General features: G+C 34.2%; 2 protein-coding genes and 1 long non-coding RNA gene across 5 annotated transcripts in view; 2 read left to right on the plus strand and 1 right to left on the minus strand.

Annotated features, from left to right (window-relative positions):
- LOC114246939 (uncharacterized) overlaps positions 1–19,658 on the minus strand; it is a 74,791-nt gene that overhangs the window by 36,059 nt on the left and 19,074 nt on the right. The gene's annotated exons all lie outside the window — the stretch shown is intronic.
- LOC149503546 (uncharacterized) overlaps positions 1–19,658 on the plus strand; it is a 52,699-nt gene that overhangs the window by 12,991 nt on the left and 20,050 nt on the right. The gene's annotated exons all lie outside the window — the stretch shown is intronic.
- Positions 7,468–9,777, plus strand: LOC149503547 (sodium-dependent noradrenaline transporter-like). The gene has a single exon (XM_089737619.1). The coding sequence runs from the start codon at positions 7,497–7,499 to the stop codon at positions 9,219–9,221; it is 1,725 nt and encodes a 574-aa protein (XP_089593745.1). The 5' UTR covers positions 7,468–7,496; the 3' UTR covers positions 9,222–9,777.

Genomic DNA, 19,658 nt, shown 5'->3' on the forward strand with positions numbered 1-19,658 from the left:
AAACATCGAGTAACTATCAGTCAAACAGGTTGCGTTCACTGGAGACGTCATTAAATGCGACCGAAAAGGTATTAGTCTAGTCTTAATAAGGAACGCTTTTAGTTTGACTTCGCCATCGGTAAGAGTACCCAAAGTACCTAGCTATATCTGTAACCTCAATATATGAGGGATGAGGAGCTTATTTAAAAAGATGGCGATCAATCCAATAATAAAGTATATTTAAAAACCACTTGAAAAACGGCACCGAATGTTCTGATATATCTGATTATACCGTTGAAACCCATCGCTAGATATCACGGTGACGATACACCTACTAATTTCAAAAGTAAAATATTGCGTGCCATTTACAAGGAGTGCGTTTTAAAGCATCAAAAGCGTTATAACGAAGTTTTCGGCTCAAGCGAATTGACTCGGAGATATCGCAGAATCTGATAAACCGGTTTCCTTTATTGTGTTTCCGTGTTGAATGACAGTATTTGATGACTTTAAAATTAAATGATTCACACAAATTTTATGTTACTAAACCGAGATTTCTGTTAAATTCACATTTTCGAAAATGCAAAAATTTCAATTTTTTAGTCATAGAAAAATGAGTAACTGTGTGATAGGTTTTTAATCGCACATCTTTGATTTGCCGTTTGACATGTTGTTATTAATTTAATGGACATTCTTTATTTGTTTGCATGAAATTATTAAAAAAGTTTTCTTGTTTACGATGATATACGGCTGATTAATATAATTCAACTGGTCGGGTAGCCACCATTTAAATAATTTCATTTGACACATGTCAGCTTAAGAAATTTCAATCTTTTGGAATCCGAATGGTCCCCGAACGCAAACACGAATTTAAATTTAGAATTAGCATCACGCACGTTCTCTCTATCTGCTTCATCTAAATCGGCTTTGCCCTTAGCTCCAGCAGTAAAGGCTTTTATTACAAATTGAACGCTGTACATTACTGGGTTGCAAACGAAACGCGTTTGAGGTACGGTAACAAGACTAGCCTTGTATGTTATGGTCGAAATCACCTTTCGTATGGCCAAGTACAATGATCAGCAGAGTTTTAAGCTCATTTGTCATCGGAAAGATAATAGTGAGTGTTCGTTGAATCGACAATGGGTCATATATTCTTGTTGTTGTTATGCACAAACTCACAAGTGATCTGAGATATGCTTCATCTCGTACATTAGTTCGAAATTATGTTATTCAACATTAAAACATTGAAGTGCAGTTCTATAGTACAATTCGATGGTACAATTCGATTTTGGATTCCGCTTATTATCGATATTGCTTTTTTCTATTATTTTATGTCTCAATGAGCAAATAGAATTCTGTTTGAAGCGTTGTCATATTTCACAATAATCGTATGTCACTGTTATGGGACATAAAGTAGTTCCTTGCGGCTACCAGAGTTTAGCGGACGCAATAAAAATCGTTTTTTACTGGGGCGTTCGAATACCATGATTTAAACGTTTACTCTTTTTTTTTAATTACCAAAAGACAAAAGATAAACTGTTGACATTACATATTTATAAAAAAAAACATATTCATAGTGAATAAAAAGAATTAAAAAATTCTACAAATTTTTTAAAAACAAATTAAATTACTATTATTATTATTAAAAATTATATTATTAGTCGACTAAAGAAATATTGTAAAAAGATTTAAGAGAAAAAGAAAAACTTATTAAATTCGAAAACGGTGATTTAAATGTACTGCTGCTACTAAATATAGCTTGACCACATTCAATAATATCTTGAGTAGGGCTGGTACGAACTTGTATAATATATGATTAGAAAGGCAGTCCACCTGACTTGGGCTCTTTGTTTAAAGGGCTGTCTGAAAACTAGATTTACAACTTGTTGTCTATGGAATCTTTGTTTGTGTAATAAATCAAAGTAAATTTAATTCGGACATCTTTAATCTTCATTATTTTGTTTCATTAATCGGTTCGTGTCCTTTTAACTACCGGTAAAAAAAAACAATCATAGTTTTGCTTATTTTATTACTATAAAATTTTATTTATAAAAACCTCTACTTTTGCTTCTACTCTTAAAAAAAAAAACAATCTTATCCGTGGCTTCGGTGCGTAGATGATTTAATACACGCGTATAAAAACTATAATATAAAACATTTACATAAATACCGTTTAATCACAAAACACTTTTTTATCTTCGTTATTAACGATTTGAAAATTACAACTAAAGCGGTCTTGTATTCATTCAATCAACTAGTGGATTCAGTAGTATTTGTTAGTAGATCTCTAATTTCTAGAGAACGGCAATAAGCGGCAATATACGGCGGGCCTAGCGTTTGCGGCTCAACACGAGTCGAATGCTTGAACCATGTTGGTACCTACTTCCCTCTGGTATTTCACATCGCATAAATAAAACAACGATCCTAAATTAAATCGATAAGGGAATGAAATGTTAAGCAAATGTAACACTTTAATTGTAAAGGTCGAACGACAAAAGTTCAAGGATAAGTTTCAGTTTTTCTGACAGTCATTTTACGTAACGTGTTCATGAGCGGTCACAGTGGCTATGGTTGACATTGTTAATGGCATAGGTAAGGCTTTGGTTAAAACTACAAGGTCATGAATGTTGATACGTAAACAAGAAATCATATAATATCAAACATGACATCTTAGTTATTTCATATTTAGTCATACGAGCACAGTTTTGTAAATTTTAATAATGAATAAGCTTAAGAAACGTTTAGTTCTAAATAACTTCAGCTTACAAACGAGCGCACCGAGATTAGCTAATCGGCCAGGCTACTTCGGATAATTAATCGATTTACCGACTCGGCCACATTCACTACAATCGATACTTAGGTCAAAGGTCATAAGTTCTGCTAAACAAGGACAGCTAGCATTTTCACAATACCGCCGTGTTATTCCGCTTGAAAACGCGAATCACGCCTCCACATCGGAGTGGGATAGCACTATCGATAGTGAAATGTTCGCTTGATACAACATCAACTAACTTTAGGCCTTTGGCTTAAGGTTGCTTTTGAATTGCACGAACTCGCGGTCACGATTTCAATATTTCTCTTCAGAAGGTATTTGGTATTTCATTTCATTGTGTTTGTTATTATCATTTAAACCTCTAAATCTTATTATATGGTAATGAAATAGTTACATAAACGATTCGAGTAGTTCGATGCTGTTCAATATTTGACACGGACCACAATATTTACACTAAATTGTATATTTAAGCAATTTCCCGCACGAGAACACATTTGTTGGATAGTCAATTGTTTAAAACATTTTGATAAAGCGCAGTGAATATATTCGAGTATGTAATGGCTACGGAATTTGAATAAAAAAAAACTTGAACATATTTAAAAATTGTATAGCGATATTTAAAATAATTTTATAGTACGGCCATCTGGTGTAGTGGTAAGTGACATGGTCACTACACAAGGGGTCGCGGGTTCGAATCCCGCCAAGGGAAGATATTTGTATGATAAATATAAACGTCTTTTCCAGGGTTATGGATGTGTATTAAATATATGTATGTGTATAATAAAAATCTTACATTTATATCCGTTATCTGGTACCTGTAACACAAGTTCTTAACGAACTTATCACGGGACCAGTTAACGTGGCGTGATTGTTAGTAAATATTTATTATTATTATTATTATAATCTTAGTGGAGTATATGGTTTTAGTCATGTAGCTAATGACAAATAGTATGTAAAGCGTAATCAACGGAATGCCCACCTAACTCAGACCACAATAACAATACCTATTTATCGAAATACCTTTAGTTTATACTAGCGCCCCGCTTCGGCTCCGCTCGGGTCTTTAACAAAAATTTCAACGATATTCGCCGTTGTTCTATTTTTTTAAATAAAAGAAAATTTATTGCAGCTATAATAGTTATAAGTATAATAGTTAGACATAATTATGCTGTCGCTACACTTTTTGTAAACAATAATGTGTTCCACAAAGTCGCAGTGCATTCTTTTATTCTATCATCAATAGTTTTCGCAGGGTACGCGATGTAAAGAATATTTTACGTAATTTTTTTACACCTTGGGTTACATTATTGGAGTCGTAAGGATCCCTAATTTTTTTCAAAAAAGTATATAACCTATGTCACTCGGGAATAGTGTAGCTTCCAAACAGTGAAAGAATTTTTCAAATCGGTTCAGTAGTTTCGAAGCCTATTCAATACAAACAAACAAACAAATCTTTCCTCTTTATAATATTAGTATAGATAGTATAGAAGTATAGATTACTGTCTTAGTTTTGAAACCCCCATAAATTTATATATTAATAATATAATATGTAATAAAAAAAACAAAGAAGAATTCTTTACACTATCGAATTATTAACAATTACAACTATATTATCTTTGAAATGTTCAAGAAGAATATTGAAAATTTCAATGTTATGTTATTAAGGAATTTACAATATAATATATGTATAATATACAGTACTAAGATTGTATCATTTCTGTAGAATTTATTTTACATGTTTAACAATAAATTATATAATCCCTAAAGCCTAAGATAATAAAATATAGCCGCGCAATTGTCTTAGTTGTATTTTAATGAATGTACATCATAATAAAACTAAGCAGTGAAATTTAATACAAATTGCATTTCAACAACACAGGCATGTTATCTTGTATCAATGTTTAATCGCAACGTAACATTCAGAACGATAATCTCGATAATAGTATGCATTCATAAAAAAAACACCCAATAGAAACGAAATACGTATTTATTTATATAGCTAATGTACCTGAAAGATTAAAAGGTTGCCGTAAATTATAGGTAGTATTGTTTAGTAAAAAACGTTAATTCTCCTAAGCACTATAACCATTTTAATTATATGTTATATTCTTCAAATAATTTATGATAAAAGGCAAAGTTTGACTGTACCCTTGATAACTACTCATAATCAGGTGAGTAGTTCTTTCTGACAGCAAAGAAAATAATAATTGTAGCGGTCGTTTCTATGAGAAATTTAAATTCAATGGAAGACGACACAAAACAGAAGAATTATGATCAGAAGAATTATTATCATTGAATGTAAGCTTAACGCTATTTTGTGATCTTTTAAATTAAAATATACCTTTAAAATACTTACGATAGAAGTATTTGGATTAATATTTCATAATTATTGTAAAAAAAGAAATTTCAGTTAGCGTAATAGCGACTACGGAGTGGATGGTGAAGATTTCAATAATGAAATCACAGCCGAACTATTCCAAATAAAGATTTTAATGTGACGACATTTAATGTTTTTAATATCATAATTCATCACTTTGGGTATTTGGCATACAATCGGAAATGTTTGCAATTAATTAATCTTTGTTCCACCGATCACTGACACGACATCATTATTGTCAAATTATACCCGAAGTACTTTGATTATTTTTATCGTTTAGCACCTAATTTGAATTTTAATGATTGTTTGAAGATATTCCTCTTTCATATATTGAATTAGGGAAACCATTCATGCCTTAGTAATTTTATTGATGTTGCACTTTAGTTATACCTTGCATTGTGGAATGAATCGGGGGAGAAGGTAAACAAAATTCTAATTACATTAACTACATAAATATATACTTATTAAGACGATTCATTTCAAAAAAGGTTTTAATTATTTATTCATGAATGTCAAATGTCAGATCAGTCCTTTTCGCTAGAGAAAAATAAAATGATTCAAAATTTTCAGAACTTCATTTTTAGCAGGTCAACTGCCTTCGTAGCGTTTTGGAATGTCGCTGTAATACGTCTTATCTACAACGAATATCCACAACTCAGTGGTTTTTTTGATTATTTGGTTTAAAAATAATTAAAAGTACAAAATGTGGGTCAACAAATAAAGGTGGGGTTCGCGAAACAGTCGGGTTTTTGGACTTTATCTTCATTCACTTCACGTTTGCAGAAATATCGATAAGATAACGTGAATATATAAAAATATACTTGAGTAAATAAAAAATGCACGTTGTCCAATGATAGCAACTTTGAACCACTTGTCCGTCTATACACTTTGCATTTCCTTTTCCATGATTTTATATTCTGTTTGGATAGATATATTGGCAAAGTCATTTCACCGACAAAATGTTTTCTGTACATGACAATTCATATTATGTATGATTAATCGCGAAGAATCGGTTCAATATGAAGTTCTCTGTTGAGTTTTGGTCGTCGAAAACACGTAAGAGACATTTACCTCGACAGCCGTAAATCTTTCTCAAACATGCATATGACCGGTAATCGAACTCGTGGTACACTAAGTCAAACAAGGTCACTATTCGACAAAATCGAAATATGCTCAGAACATAAATTGTTAAGCATCTAAGCAAAACAAAAACAAACATTATCTTAAAGCACCCGCGATACTGCGAAACAAACGAAGACTTCTCATTCTGGAATGGTCTGTTAGTATTCAATTAAGTTGAGATAAAATAAGTCCGATATTTTACAATAACACCAACCGAGTGTGATTGTAAAACAAGAAAGCTTTATCGAAACATAAAGTACGAGTAAAACGGGTCCAGAACTAATCCTAGTATCTGGACATATAAAGTGAAATTGCAACGAGTTTATCAGTTGCAATTTCATTATTAAGCAGACAACCAGCTTCGAGGTGTATTCCCTATTTGAATTTTAAACGCATGCTCAAATTTCTCGAATCAATATTTTCAGCTAATATTAGTTTATCATTATGTACCTACAAAGAATAAAAACTTTTTATACACAAGTTTTAAATATTTATTATCTAAATGGGTAGATGTAAAACAGATTATATTTGACTTTTTATGGACTTTTTGGCGGGAACGCGAGGAGTGAAGTTGTGTGATTTGTTTTAGGTATTTTGTCTATGTAGTGTTTCTTCAGGTTTAAATGTGTAATAATGGTGGTTTATTAACTGTTTAATATCTGTGAAAGTGCACAAGTGTGGGGAAATGAAACAAAGCCGTTGGACGTAACTTCTCGGGATCCTCCAAAAAGTCCACTGAAAAATCTCAGTAAATGACCACCATTTTACTAAGATTATATTTCATCCCATATCATTTCATCTCATCTTATTTCATTTAATTTCATCCCAGATGATTAATGTCTCAAATTAATCGCTTCATTTCATTTCACTCCATATTATCATTTTTCATAAAAATAAGAATGTATGTATAAATAAAAATAAGACATGACTTAAAGGTTTCAGTTACCAGGTCATAAAATACCTAAAAAAAATTTGACTTTTTATATCACATTTTATGGTACTCTAAAATAATTGCAAAACAGTATGTATAATAATTCTTATAATGAGTATCTATTATGAATGCGATCATAAATATCATTCAAAAGAAACGAAACGTAAATGCGATATTGTAAAGTATTTTTGTAAATTCTAGAGGGCTATGCTTTATATAATAATATATCTAGATTGTGGCGATTATCTATTAAAATTTAACAGAGAGTAATGGCAGAAATACAGGAAAACCAATGGGGTTCAAGATATATATTTTTAATGGCATTACTAGCTCAAATTATTGGAAATGACATTTTCTTGACAACATCGAACAGTGCAGTTAACATCGGTGCCGTCGGCCATATCATGGTCACAGTAGCAGGTTATATTGTTCTAGGTATACCATTATTGTACATGGAGCTTGCAGTGAGTCAGTTCACGGCTAGAGATTGCCTCGATATATGGAAAGCACGAGCCTTCTTATCCCACTTAGGCTATGTACAAATTGTATGTCAATTAATTTTAGTATTTAATAATCACATAATCACCTCATTTATTATATATTACTTATTGATCACTTTTGAAAATCCTATACCATATTACAACTGTGGAGAATGGGCAACTGCAGATTGCAATATGATCGAATTGAACTATACTGTGAATCACGAATGCCTATTGCGCGGTGGACCCAGATATTGCAATAATCTATATAAGACTTTTCCAGAATACCAATTTTGGAAATATTTTTTGCTCGGCTATCAGCTAGACCATAAGCATGTGGCGTGGCGTGTGCTCTTAGCTTCCGGCGTGAGTTGCGGATTCATGTTCTTGTGCTGTTTTAGAGCAAAACAATCAGTACGATGGTTCATAAAATTCACGACTATTTTTCCTATTCTTGGTTATTTTATATTTTTGACAGTTTCTATGTTACAAAAAGGAGTCATAACATACTACGAGATCGCTTTTGATACTTCGTTTGAAATGTTCAGCAGCAAGTTTTCGGTCCCTAAAATTTTAACGGAAGTGATAATCACATTAAATATTGGAACCGGTGTATCGTTTAATATGAGTGCCGGCAATTCATTCCGATCTCCGTGCTACTCCAACGTGATTATTATGATGGCGATATGTTCATGTTTGGTCTTGCTCGTTGTTTGTACAACTGTAACGATGTCTTGTCCGTATTTTCACGACCGCGGCTTCGACCCCGTCGTACTATTCGAATATCCCATTTCGTTATTATTCGAAAAAGTCCCAATGTTTCTGAAGTTTTATTCGAATAATCGATTGTGGTTGGTGCTTATGTTTAGTAGCAACGCTTTTCATGGCTTAAATTCGAATGTAATTCCGATTATTAATTTTCAAGATATAATAATGAGGAGATTCGAAAAAACTGTAAATTATCCTGGTTTCATAACGTTAGCCGTAGTTAGTGTGATGTTCTTGTTGACGATTCCGGGTCTGGGTCATTCGGGGCTACAGTTCGCAATGGGCTTGCGTAGATTTGTAGCACTCACGTCAATGCTTTTAGTAATAATCGAGGTGGCTGTGTTCATCTTGTGGTACGGCTTGGATAGGTTTTCCGAAGACATCCATTTCATGCAAGGCTTCCAATCGAAAAACTTAATTAAGGTTTCTTACTTTCTTTCTTGTGCGATAACAATTTGTCTATTGTGCAGTGAAATCTTCTTTGATATTATTAATCCCAATCTACCCACGATTCGATTAATCGCATTATATATGTCCATATTGTGTGTAGCTGGAAGTGTTCTGATCATATTAGTAAGATTGTCTGTGGCGGCTTTTAAAAAACGGTTTCGAGAACAAGTTCAATTAGATATCACCTGGGGTCCGAGAAGTGATGTTTTATTGAGGAGCAGAGCCATGTTCACGGCTCGTGCTATGACTAAAGAGTATTTGTATAGGCAGTACCACATCCAAGCAGGAATTCTCGCTAGGCAGAGAAGAGCCAATGTCAGAGATCAGGGTATACAAGAAATGTAAAATTCGCGACTTGTCAAAAAAATTTAATTTCTGCGTGTACTTAATTGCCACATCTTGCTATTCCTATAGATTAAAACGAATTTAAATCCTTTCGATTCTTACTTAAAAGCTAGTTCAGCTAATGCTACGTGAGCTAAAACAAAACATTAATTTAAATATTTTTAGGAGGCTTAATCAAAAATCATAAAGTTAAAATACTTATAAATTGATGTAATTATAATACTTAACATAAATGTAAATTATACTGCTCTCCGACAATAGAATCATGGAAACATTTACACGAACATTTCACGTTTCGCGGCTTCATATATTTTTATTTCGTTATTTAATTAATAAATTTTCAAGAGAACACCTGTTGGTTTTTTATGGTGACTCATAGTAAGCTATATTATATTATTATTGAACTAGTATTCGGAATAGCGTAATGCGATAAGTCGATGACTCACCGCCGAAAATATTAAATCTTGAATACAGGTATTTCGTTTTATTATCGATTATGATTGGCTCGCGAATGTGAAATGTGTTAAATCGATTTTTTTTTTTTTCGTAAATCATTGTGAATAAATTTTTAATAAATGTGTTGTGTTTTCTTTGATTAATGATGACTATGCACGGGTTGCCCGTTATTTATTTATCATTATGATTTATCAGTAATGAATAAAATGTTTAAAAATGAAAAAGCGCATACTAAAGATATAGAAAAAACACTATTATACCTTATTCTATTTAACTTTGAATATACAAGTTTTTTTTTAAATTCCGTATCTAAAGACTATAATCAGCCCATGCTAATTCATCTGCCATTTTTTTTTTAATAATCGTTTATTTCAACTTAGATGTCAGTATGACACACTTGTTGAATGTCAAAATATAAATAACAACTCTACCACCGGTTCCAAAAAAAGCCACAGTCCTGAGAAGAACCGGCGAAACAAACTCAGCGGGCTTTTTCTTTTCTTTTTTGTTTTTTCTCAAATATTTTCTTATTTTTTTTAAATAAATAAAAATATTTACAATAAAGGAAAAAACAAGTCAAAAAATACAATTAAAAATAATAATAATAATAATGAAAAATGAAAAAACCAGGAGCGAACGCCTCATTCCCACGTAGTGCCATCTAGTAAATAATCCTTAACTTTATAATATGCCTTGTTGCACAAACGTTCCTTGACAATTTTCTTAAATCTATGAACAGGTAGTAATTGAACGTACGAACCATTATTTTTGCTTTAGAAAAGTATTATTTATTACATATAAGGTGAACGAAAGAGCCCATAGACATCACAACCTGAATTCCGTCACCCACCTTGAGACACGATAATGAATACGACTGCAAAATGATTGTCTAGCCTTTCAAATCAAAACGCACGAGGTTTTCTTTGTAGAAATGCACAGTTTCATATTACCTACCCTTACCTCACTTACCTATCGGGCCCGGGGTACAAACGACCAATTATTACGCAAATAAAAAAATGCATATATTATTTTCATTACACAATATTTCTTAACTGTCAAAGACGCTTGTGAACAAATATTGTGGACGTACATACGTTGGTACCTGCGTGGGAGATTGAATACCGGCATAGTCGCATTTTGATACCAGCACATCATGCAAGCTATCTTAAGAGAACACGATGACTTCAAAAACTTTGGATACCGTTTTTTGTTGCAATTTGATATTCTTTCCAAAATACTGATTGTATTGGATTCTTTGCTGAAAACGATGACAGGTTGTGGTGATCACTAAAACAACACGCACGAAGGCCTAAAAAGTCAGATTTCAAAAGAATCAATTACAGGACTAAAAGTTTTAATAACGTGTTTACAGAGCACGCAATGTAACAATAATTAAGAATCAACTTACGCGCAAGTTCAACGGATAGGAGGTGAATCGTGGGCTCTTTGAAATTGAATCCTGAACGATTTTCTTTGGACCACGAGCAGTGTGTATCTTTCATTAACATTGGGAATTCAGTAAAGTACATACACTAAAGCACAGAATTATAAGACGTGGTTGCCCCAGGGTAGATTGACGACAGAGTCGCATGACTACATTGGGCGCCTTAATTATAATACGAACGCTTCTAAGCTATGAACTGAAACAAGCGATGACATCATTCTCGAAAATTCTGTTCTGGATTAAACGATTTCAATTACCTACGTGATTATAGGCGTGTGTAACATAAAACGTATTACTGAATTTAGTATCTGCCTGACAGACTATCATCACCTTTATTACATTCTCAAAGGCTATAAAAAAGAAAGTCGACGATTTCCTCTTTAGCCCCCCGCCTACGCCTGCGTCCGAGTTTTTTTTTTAGAGAATAAAAATCTTATGAAACAAAAGTGGCGCGCCAAGCTGTCTGCTATTAACGTATGTCGCAACTTGATGCGATCATCTCGCGTTGCATCGTATTCGTTGACTCTCAGAGAACGACTTATCCAATGAAGTTTACTACAAATGAAGCAATGAACAATAAAAATATAAACCCGCTATTTGATTTATTCAAAATACTCTGATAGGCACAATATTTTCATGATTATATAATTTAAGAGAACACCTTTTCCCGACTTGCCAGATTCCATATTATAATATTAATTTATTAAAAGATCGTTCAATAATGAAAGTATGAAGCTGTTTCCACGTTGCGTATTCCAAGGTTCAACAGTCTTCATTTATAATATGTACGTATTCACTAGTGGCGACTAAGACGAGTGCAAATCCAGTTCGTGGCACATTGCGTCATACAAATGGAACATTTAGAATGTTTGACCCGACGTCAAGACCGACCAGTAGGTCCGCTGCCGCAGCGAGGAGCCCGACCGAATTCCGACCATTGTCACGACCGACACCTAACCACCGTGCACTGTTCACTCTACCTACTTACCACTTGTGAGCCGATTAATCTTGATATTGCAAAAGCTCGCTTCGATTTAAAACATAAAACTGTTGACTAATCTATTATTTTACGTTGCCTACTTCTCGTAAAGGTCTCCGTTGCATAATTATTAGCTACCTACTAAACGAAAAAGGTGACAAATGCGATTTTTTATGATAATAATAATTGATAGAGATTGTTCCACAATACACAGCACTTGGACCGGTTGTTTGGGACCCATCAGCGTACGTCTAATACTATCTACTGAAGCATACATTCCGTGATTGCACAACATTTTACATTTACAAGAAGTGTCCAAATTGAGTGTGTAAGTTATTGACTGGTTGTCGTTGTCTAAAGAGGTCTTAAATTCTTCGATAGAAATACGACGCTATTTTATCGGGCACGTTAAACTGTTTTGAACAACATTCTACTAAAGTGTGATACTGTTATACTTGGCGCAGAAACGGTTATTAAATACACGATTCTCTCAAACACTTTACTGGTGGTAGGGCCTCATCTGAGTCCGCACGGGTAGGTACCACCGCCCCGCCCATTTCTGCCGTGAAGCAGTAATGCGTTTCGGCTTGAAGAGTGGGGCAGCCGTTGTAAGGATACTGAAACCTTAGAACTTATATCTCAAGGTTTGTGGCGCATTTACGTTGTAAATGTCTATGGGCTCCAGTAACCACTTAACACCAGGTGGGCTGTGAGCTCGTCCACCCATCTAAGCAATAAAAAAAAACGTTTTTTTTTAACTTTTACTACTCATTATCACGAAAGCCCTTATGGTTAATAGTAGCTACGGTGAGTCTATTTGCTTAAACACAACCATTTTCCAACAGCAGCTTCAAAGTCATCATCCGCTCAAAGAAACGGCAAAATTCTTTGATTGTCATTTTTCAATGTGAACAATCATCAACACGATCGATAGTCGACGATTGGTCAATCCCACACAATTAATGGGCTGTGAGCTCGTCCAACCATCTAAGCAATATTAAAAAAAGACACACATATTGCTGAATTGTTGCATAAATATCTCAGATTTTGGATTCCAAAGACTGCCGTGTCTGTTAATTGGTCAGTCTGTGGGCAATAATAGTCGGCGATCACTTTCGACGGAGCAGGTTGTCGGGCCCGCCTCCCGCGCTCGCCGCACGCAACTCCTGCGCATGTCGGCAACAACTTAAAGGTACTGACTGAAAAACAGTAACGCGAAACACAATCATTTTGTACGTGCATCACGTATGTACTCTTTGAATCACTGGTGGTAGGACCTCTTGTGAGTCCGCACGGGTAGGTACCACCGCCCTGCCTATTTCTGCCATGAAGCAGTAATGCGTTTCGGTTTGAAGAGTGGGGCAGTCGTTGTAACTATACTTGAGACCTTAGAACTTATATCTCAAGGTGGGTGGCGCATTTACACTGTAGATGTCTATGGGCTCCAGTAACCACTGCACGCCAGGTGGTCTGTGAGCTCGTCCACTCATCTAAGCAATAAAAAAAAAAACAGATGTCTAATGGATTAATCGAACTCACGTCGAAGGTACAACTCATGAATTAGATAAATCAACGATTCAATGTGAAATTTGAAATTTCAGTGAATTTTATACGAACGTGCACCTAGTTAAAACAAATATTTTCCTCTAAATAGACCGTCCTATAATCTCTATATTATATAAAAATGAATTGTTGTTCGTTAGTCTCGCTAAAATTCGAGAACGGCTGGACCGATTTGGCTAATTTTGGTCTTGAATTATTTGCGGAAGTCCAGAGAAGGTTTAAAAGGTAGATAGATATGAAAATGCTTGGAATTAAATAAACATAACAATTTTGTTTTCCCTTTGATGTGTCCCCCGTCGGACGGATTCCTTTTGTTTGTTTTAAGCTTATTTTATAAAAAAGTTTAGGTCTTTTACTTATCGATTGAGGCACTACGAAGTCTTCCGGGTCTTGAAGAGTTCAGTCAAGACTTTTTTTGTTGCTTAGATGGTTGGACGAGCTCACAGTCCACTTGGTGTTAAGTGGTTACTGGAGCCCATAGACATCTACAACGTAAATGCGTCACCTACCTTGAGATATCAGTTCTAAGGTCTCAAGTATATTTACAATGGCTACCCCACCCTTCAAACCCAAACGCATTACTGCTTCACGGCAGAAATAGGCAAGGTAGTACCTACCCCTGCGGACTCACATGAGGTCCTACCACTAGTAAAAATTAAAGTAAATTAAAAGATATATTAATGAACAGTACAAGTTACGTTGTATTAATTTTTGTATTTGACAAGCGGGGTATGCAAAGATGTCCTACTGTACTAAGGGTATTGTATACATAACGGTGGGTTTTGTTAAGAAGAGTCAACATAACTTGTTTGGCCCTAAAGCAGTTTCTCAATGACCGTTCGTACAACGGAAGTTTAATTGCCAATCAGATATCCGCTGCATAATTATGTTGTACTGAATACCTGACGTCAATTAAGCATGCGTACGTACGCCTTTTAATTAATACGTTCACATAATAATAGCAGTGATCCTATTTAGTTTACTCTGTGATGCCGGTTAATTTGTGTTAAATATGTTTTTGTTAATATCTTAGTTAATCATAAAGTCTACGCTAAATATATATATTTTTTTAATATAACGCGCGGTTCTGAGAAATTTTATTATCACTTATTTTAAACGATCGTTTTTTGTTTTCAATATTTAGACTTCTAACCAAAGACACGAAAATCTTTGTTTCATTAAAATAGCTTCTCGCGTTGATTTCTATTCAACGGATTATAAAGATACGACATTGACATGAAAAGAATTCAACTATATTGCAAAATCATTAATATTTATGCAAAAAAACCTCAGTAATATTCAATCTTTTCATGGTGACGCGACAATAATCGTAGTCATGTCACATTATCGATCATCCTTCAACAGGTTTCGGTAGGATAATCAATACTTGGCCTTAGTTCCTAATAAAATCTCAGAGATGATAATTGCTTAAGGAAATAATACGTCATTTGTGTCAGTGGATGATTTATGAAAAAAGTGAGTTAAACGAAGGAAAAACATTAAAAACAATAAAGAAAGTAATAATAATAATATAATGTAATTATTAAATACGGTACTATGACAATACTACAGATGAATTCATGATGAATAAATTTACATAAATAAAATAGTACTAATCCCCGTACTACTGTTGTTTACGCTGATGTTAATGAAAATAAAACTAAAAGGATTTTCACGATATTCACAAAAAAATAAAATATTTCAGATTGAACTTGAACTCCATTTTCAAACTAATTATTCCAAACTACTTACTGATCAAGATGTGTTGTTATATATCGAGGTGTAAAATGCTATTTGGTTTAAGCGACATTTCATTTAATACGCGACATTTTTCTTTTGTTATCAAAGTTCCGTTTTATCTGGTATTAGTATCAAGAATTCGATGTTTTAATGGAGCTTCAATTAAGCTTAACCCATTCAAATATCTGAAGAAGACTTTACGGTTATGATATTTTTCTAAAATTTTAAACTTGAAATGGCTCTCTTGTAAAGTTGCAAAAATGTCGCTTTAACCAAAATATGTATATGTAGGGATCATAATATCACATTTATCCGCAATCTTAATTGTTAAATTTGCAAAATCATATTTGTTAATAAAAATAAAATAAAAGTCTTTTACCAGCTTAATTTTTTAAATATCCACGTGTTATATTGAGAAGTCGATTAGAAAAACAGAAAATGACTACATAAATACTGAAAAGAAAAAGTTAACTAATACTCGTATATAATAACAGACGAGTATTCTGTCTTTGAACTACAATTAAATGTGTTTAGTTTAACAATTCCTGTAATAGATACAAAATTAAAAAGGAAAACACGCAAAAGGAACTGAGACCCTACGTTGAAGTCACCATCCGACTGATAAGTGTTTTGAACGTGTCAATAAGATAACCAATGCAAATAGAGTCGGCGAGTCGATGACACATGTAGCCGGGACGAAATGCGATTCGTGCTATACTAAATAATAATATATTTTAAAAATAAATTTCTATCGAAATCCATGTTTTCAATGCTGATAAAGTAGTGAAAACATTAATTAAATAAACACACGTAAGAAGACAATGTAACAGTCAAATTGGGAAACGTTTTTAAAGAACTGTTGAGATTGAACCGCCGTGAGCTGGCAATAGTACATTTCGATAAGTGCTACTGCTGCTTACAGTTTTCTGAATAGCCAAGGGCGCATCCAAGCTGCTGTATCTACCGCTTAAGTTTCATTTAAATTTCTAGAAATATTTATCACAACATCGGGTTAGGGGAAGTTTGACTAATTACAGACAAATATTTAACAAAGGTACATTTAAAAAAAAGGCCGTATAATATATAAAGTGCAACCAAATCCACTGAATGGTAAAACTGCTTATCATATTATTTATTTAAATCTTCTTAATTAACTATGTTAAATGGTGTTCTTGAATACAAAACAGCTGGGCCCTAAGATAGAGTTGCAGGTACCGGAAAGATATAGACAATAAGAACTACGTCCAGACCTTATATAAAATGCGATTAACGTAGACTTCGACAGGGATCTTGTATTACGGCAGTTAATAAATAGTAAACACAAAATCAACTTATAGCTTTTTAACTTCGGTTCGGTAGGCAGCGGCTTGGCTCTGCCCCTGGCATTGCTGAAGTCCATGGGCGACGGTAACCACTCACCATCAGGTGGGCCATATGCCCGTCTGCCTATAAAGGCTATAAAAAAAAAAAAAAAAACTATAGTAGGTACTCCTCAGTACACGATCGTTAAACGATGTTTCTGCAATCACTCAGCAAACCGGTCAATGAAATATCAACCATTTAATTTGTACTTGAAGGAAGCAAATTACGTTCATCATTTCCATAAAATATAGAATAGAATACAATAATGTTTGCATACCTGACCGGCACTTAGTTGCGGCTTTCAACAATTTTGTCTTATTATCACAATATGTATTATGCAATATGGCAATAAACTGTTTTATTTCGTTTAAAAAGTAAAGGTGAAATCTTTTGATGTGTTATGTCGTTATTTTGTGTGGATCATTTGCCTTTTTAAGTTTAAGTAAATAATAAGGTAAATACGCACTAACTATTTCGAATTATTACCGAACAAATTTTATTAGAATAATCTCTCTATCTTTGCATTTTGCCGCGCAGCTTAAACTAGCCATGGTGTACTGCAACTTTGACACTTCGATAATTTCGATCGAAACAAAATTTCTAAATCCATACAATTTTACTCAATATTGAACTAAGCACTCGAAATCTGAAACTAATTACGGCATGGAATGTTTTTGTCATCAATTCTCTAATCTCTCTTCTACTCAGATCACAGAAACAGATTTACCGTGGGGTCATACTAAATTATTATATGATCGCAAGAAATAACGTCATTAGACAGTGAGGTCTGTTCATATTTAAATTGATGTTAAAATTGGCAATAGAAATCTCAATTTGCAAAAAAAGGAAAATATTAACGCGAAAACCACATTAAGTTTGATATTAAATTTTTAATAAACAACTTTTTTTTTAATGATTCTCAAAGCAACCTGTCTCTAAGCGGCTATCGGATCCAATACGCGTCATAGAAAAACCGGACTCGGACCGGAACACTCCTGAGTTGCTTCCCGGTTGAAATAGACCGGATGACATACTATCGCAGTCATTTGGGCCACGCATAGTTTTCAGATCCATATAATAAACCCTGCTATCATACAACGAATAATATGACTGAAATGAACAGTTAACGTCATATTTTATTAGGTACTATCTGACCCGGCAGACTTCGTAGTGCCTCAATCAATAAATAAAAGACCTAAGCTTTTGTATAAAATAAACTTAAAACAAACAAAAGGAATCCGTCCGACGGGGACACATCAAAAGGGAAAACAAAATTGTTCTTTTTATTTAATTCCGAGTATTTTCATTCATTTATCTACCTTTAAGCCTTCTCTGGCCAAATCGATTCAGCTGTTCTCGAGTTTTAGCGAGACTAACGAACAGCAATTCCTTTTTATATATATGTATTATAGAATTAGCGTAAACCACTAAAATCATATTGTATAAAGTTTACACGACAACATCGTATTTGACATGCGTTTTTGCAAATCAACGATGCGACCGGACACGTGCACCCACGCTGAATAAATATAACACGAATTGTGATTAAACAAAGCGGTTTAAGAGAAGTCGCGAGTACATCCGCTTCCAGTTTTCCGCCGACGTGTGTCAACATGACCGCGGCCGAGGAATGTGGCGAATGGCCGCAGGTGACGAGCCGCGCCACGCCGCAGGCTAGAAAGCGCTCGAGATGAGAACGCCAAATGGGACAGGCCCTTAGCGTTTCACACTGTCAGCACTTGCCACGAGCCCTGAAGACCTATTTTCCGCCGGCCAATTGAAACACTACCTTCAAACGAATCAAAAGTGATAATAGCTTAGCAATACTTTTACTAATTAGTAGGCATTGCGTATTGAATTATAAAATGTAGAAGAATATAGTGACAAAAGACTCAGAAGAATATAAAATAACATTATCACATTTACAATTAAGACATTAATCGATTATTCCAAAATATTGAGAAAAATGTTTAGTATCGGTTCGCATTCGTAGAGCTTTCCATTGAGCGGAAAAATGCACTGCCGAGCCGGTTTCTTCATACCTTCCGGATTCCCAACCTGCTACTCTAGGTCACACTCTACCATCTCGCTCACTCCTATGAAACACGACTGAGATTGCAAGATCGATTTGGGGTCGCGTCGCCCTAACCCAGATTGTCTGTTCTCCGCAAACTTTGTAATACCGCCTGGTCGACTGGACGACCGTTTCTTATAAGGGAATTTGAATGTAGTTAGACGACAGGTTGCTTGGAAGCCGTGCGGTATCATTCAAAGCACTAGGTGAGAGGGCAAACACGTCAATTCCGAAAGATTATAATCCTTATTCTTTCTTATTAATTAGAATCCTTGAAGATGAAAATAGAATCGGACATGCAAAAGTTTTGAAAGGGTCATTCTATAGATACGTTTTAAGTTTACGTGGTGTAGTACCAATTTGACGTCACCCGTACTAACCTATGCGAACGATATTTCCTTCTTTGTTTTTCTCTAATGATAGACGCAAAGGAGCGAAAGAGTCAAGAATATGAATGAAAGTAACGTTATTGTCGCGGCGACTACAATCAGGGAACGCAGCACGAATAACGTTTAAAATATTTCTCTCGTTAGCGAACAGTTAGTTTGAATTATGGCAAAGAAGTATTGAGATATTTCCCAAAGTGTTATTATGTTACGGACATAAATTGTTTTTAGTTTTACCAAATGAACAGTATAATGTATTTGGTTTCAACCGGTGAAAGTCGACGTAACTATAATTTGTTGATGAAGTAAAGAGCTTAGCAAAGACGTTTCTTTTTATTTATTTATTATGATTGATCTTTGTTTACTAAAATTTAAATGGAAAGTTTCGTAACGTTCTTTATTTATAGTTGCGTGAAAAATGTCTTATAAGGCG

Source organism: Bombyx mandarina, chromosome 01, assembly GCF_030267445.1.
Source record: "Bombyx mandarina strain Sakado chromosome 01, ASM3026744v2".
NCBI classification, from domain to species: domain Eukaryota; kingdom Metazoa; phylum Arthropoda; class Insecta; order Lepidoptera; family Bombycidae; genus Bombyx; species Bombyx mandarina.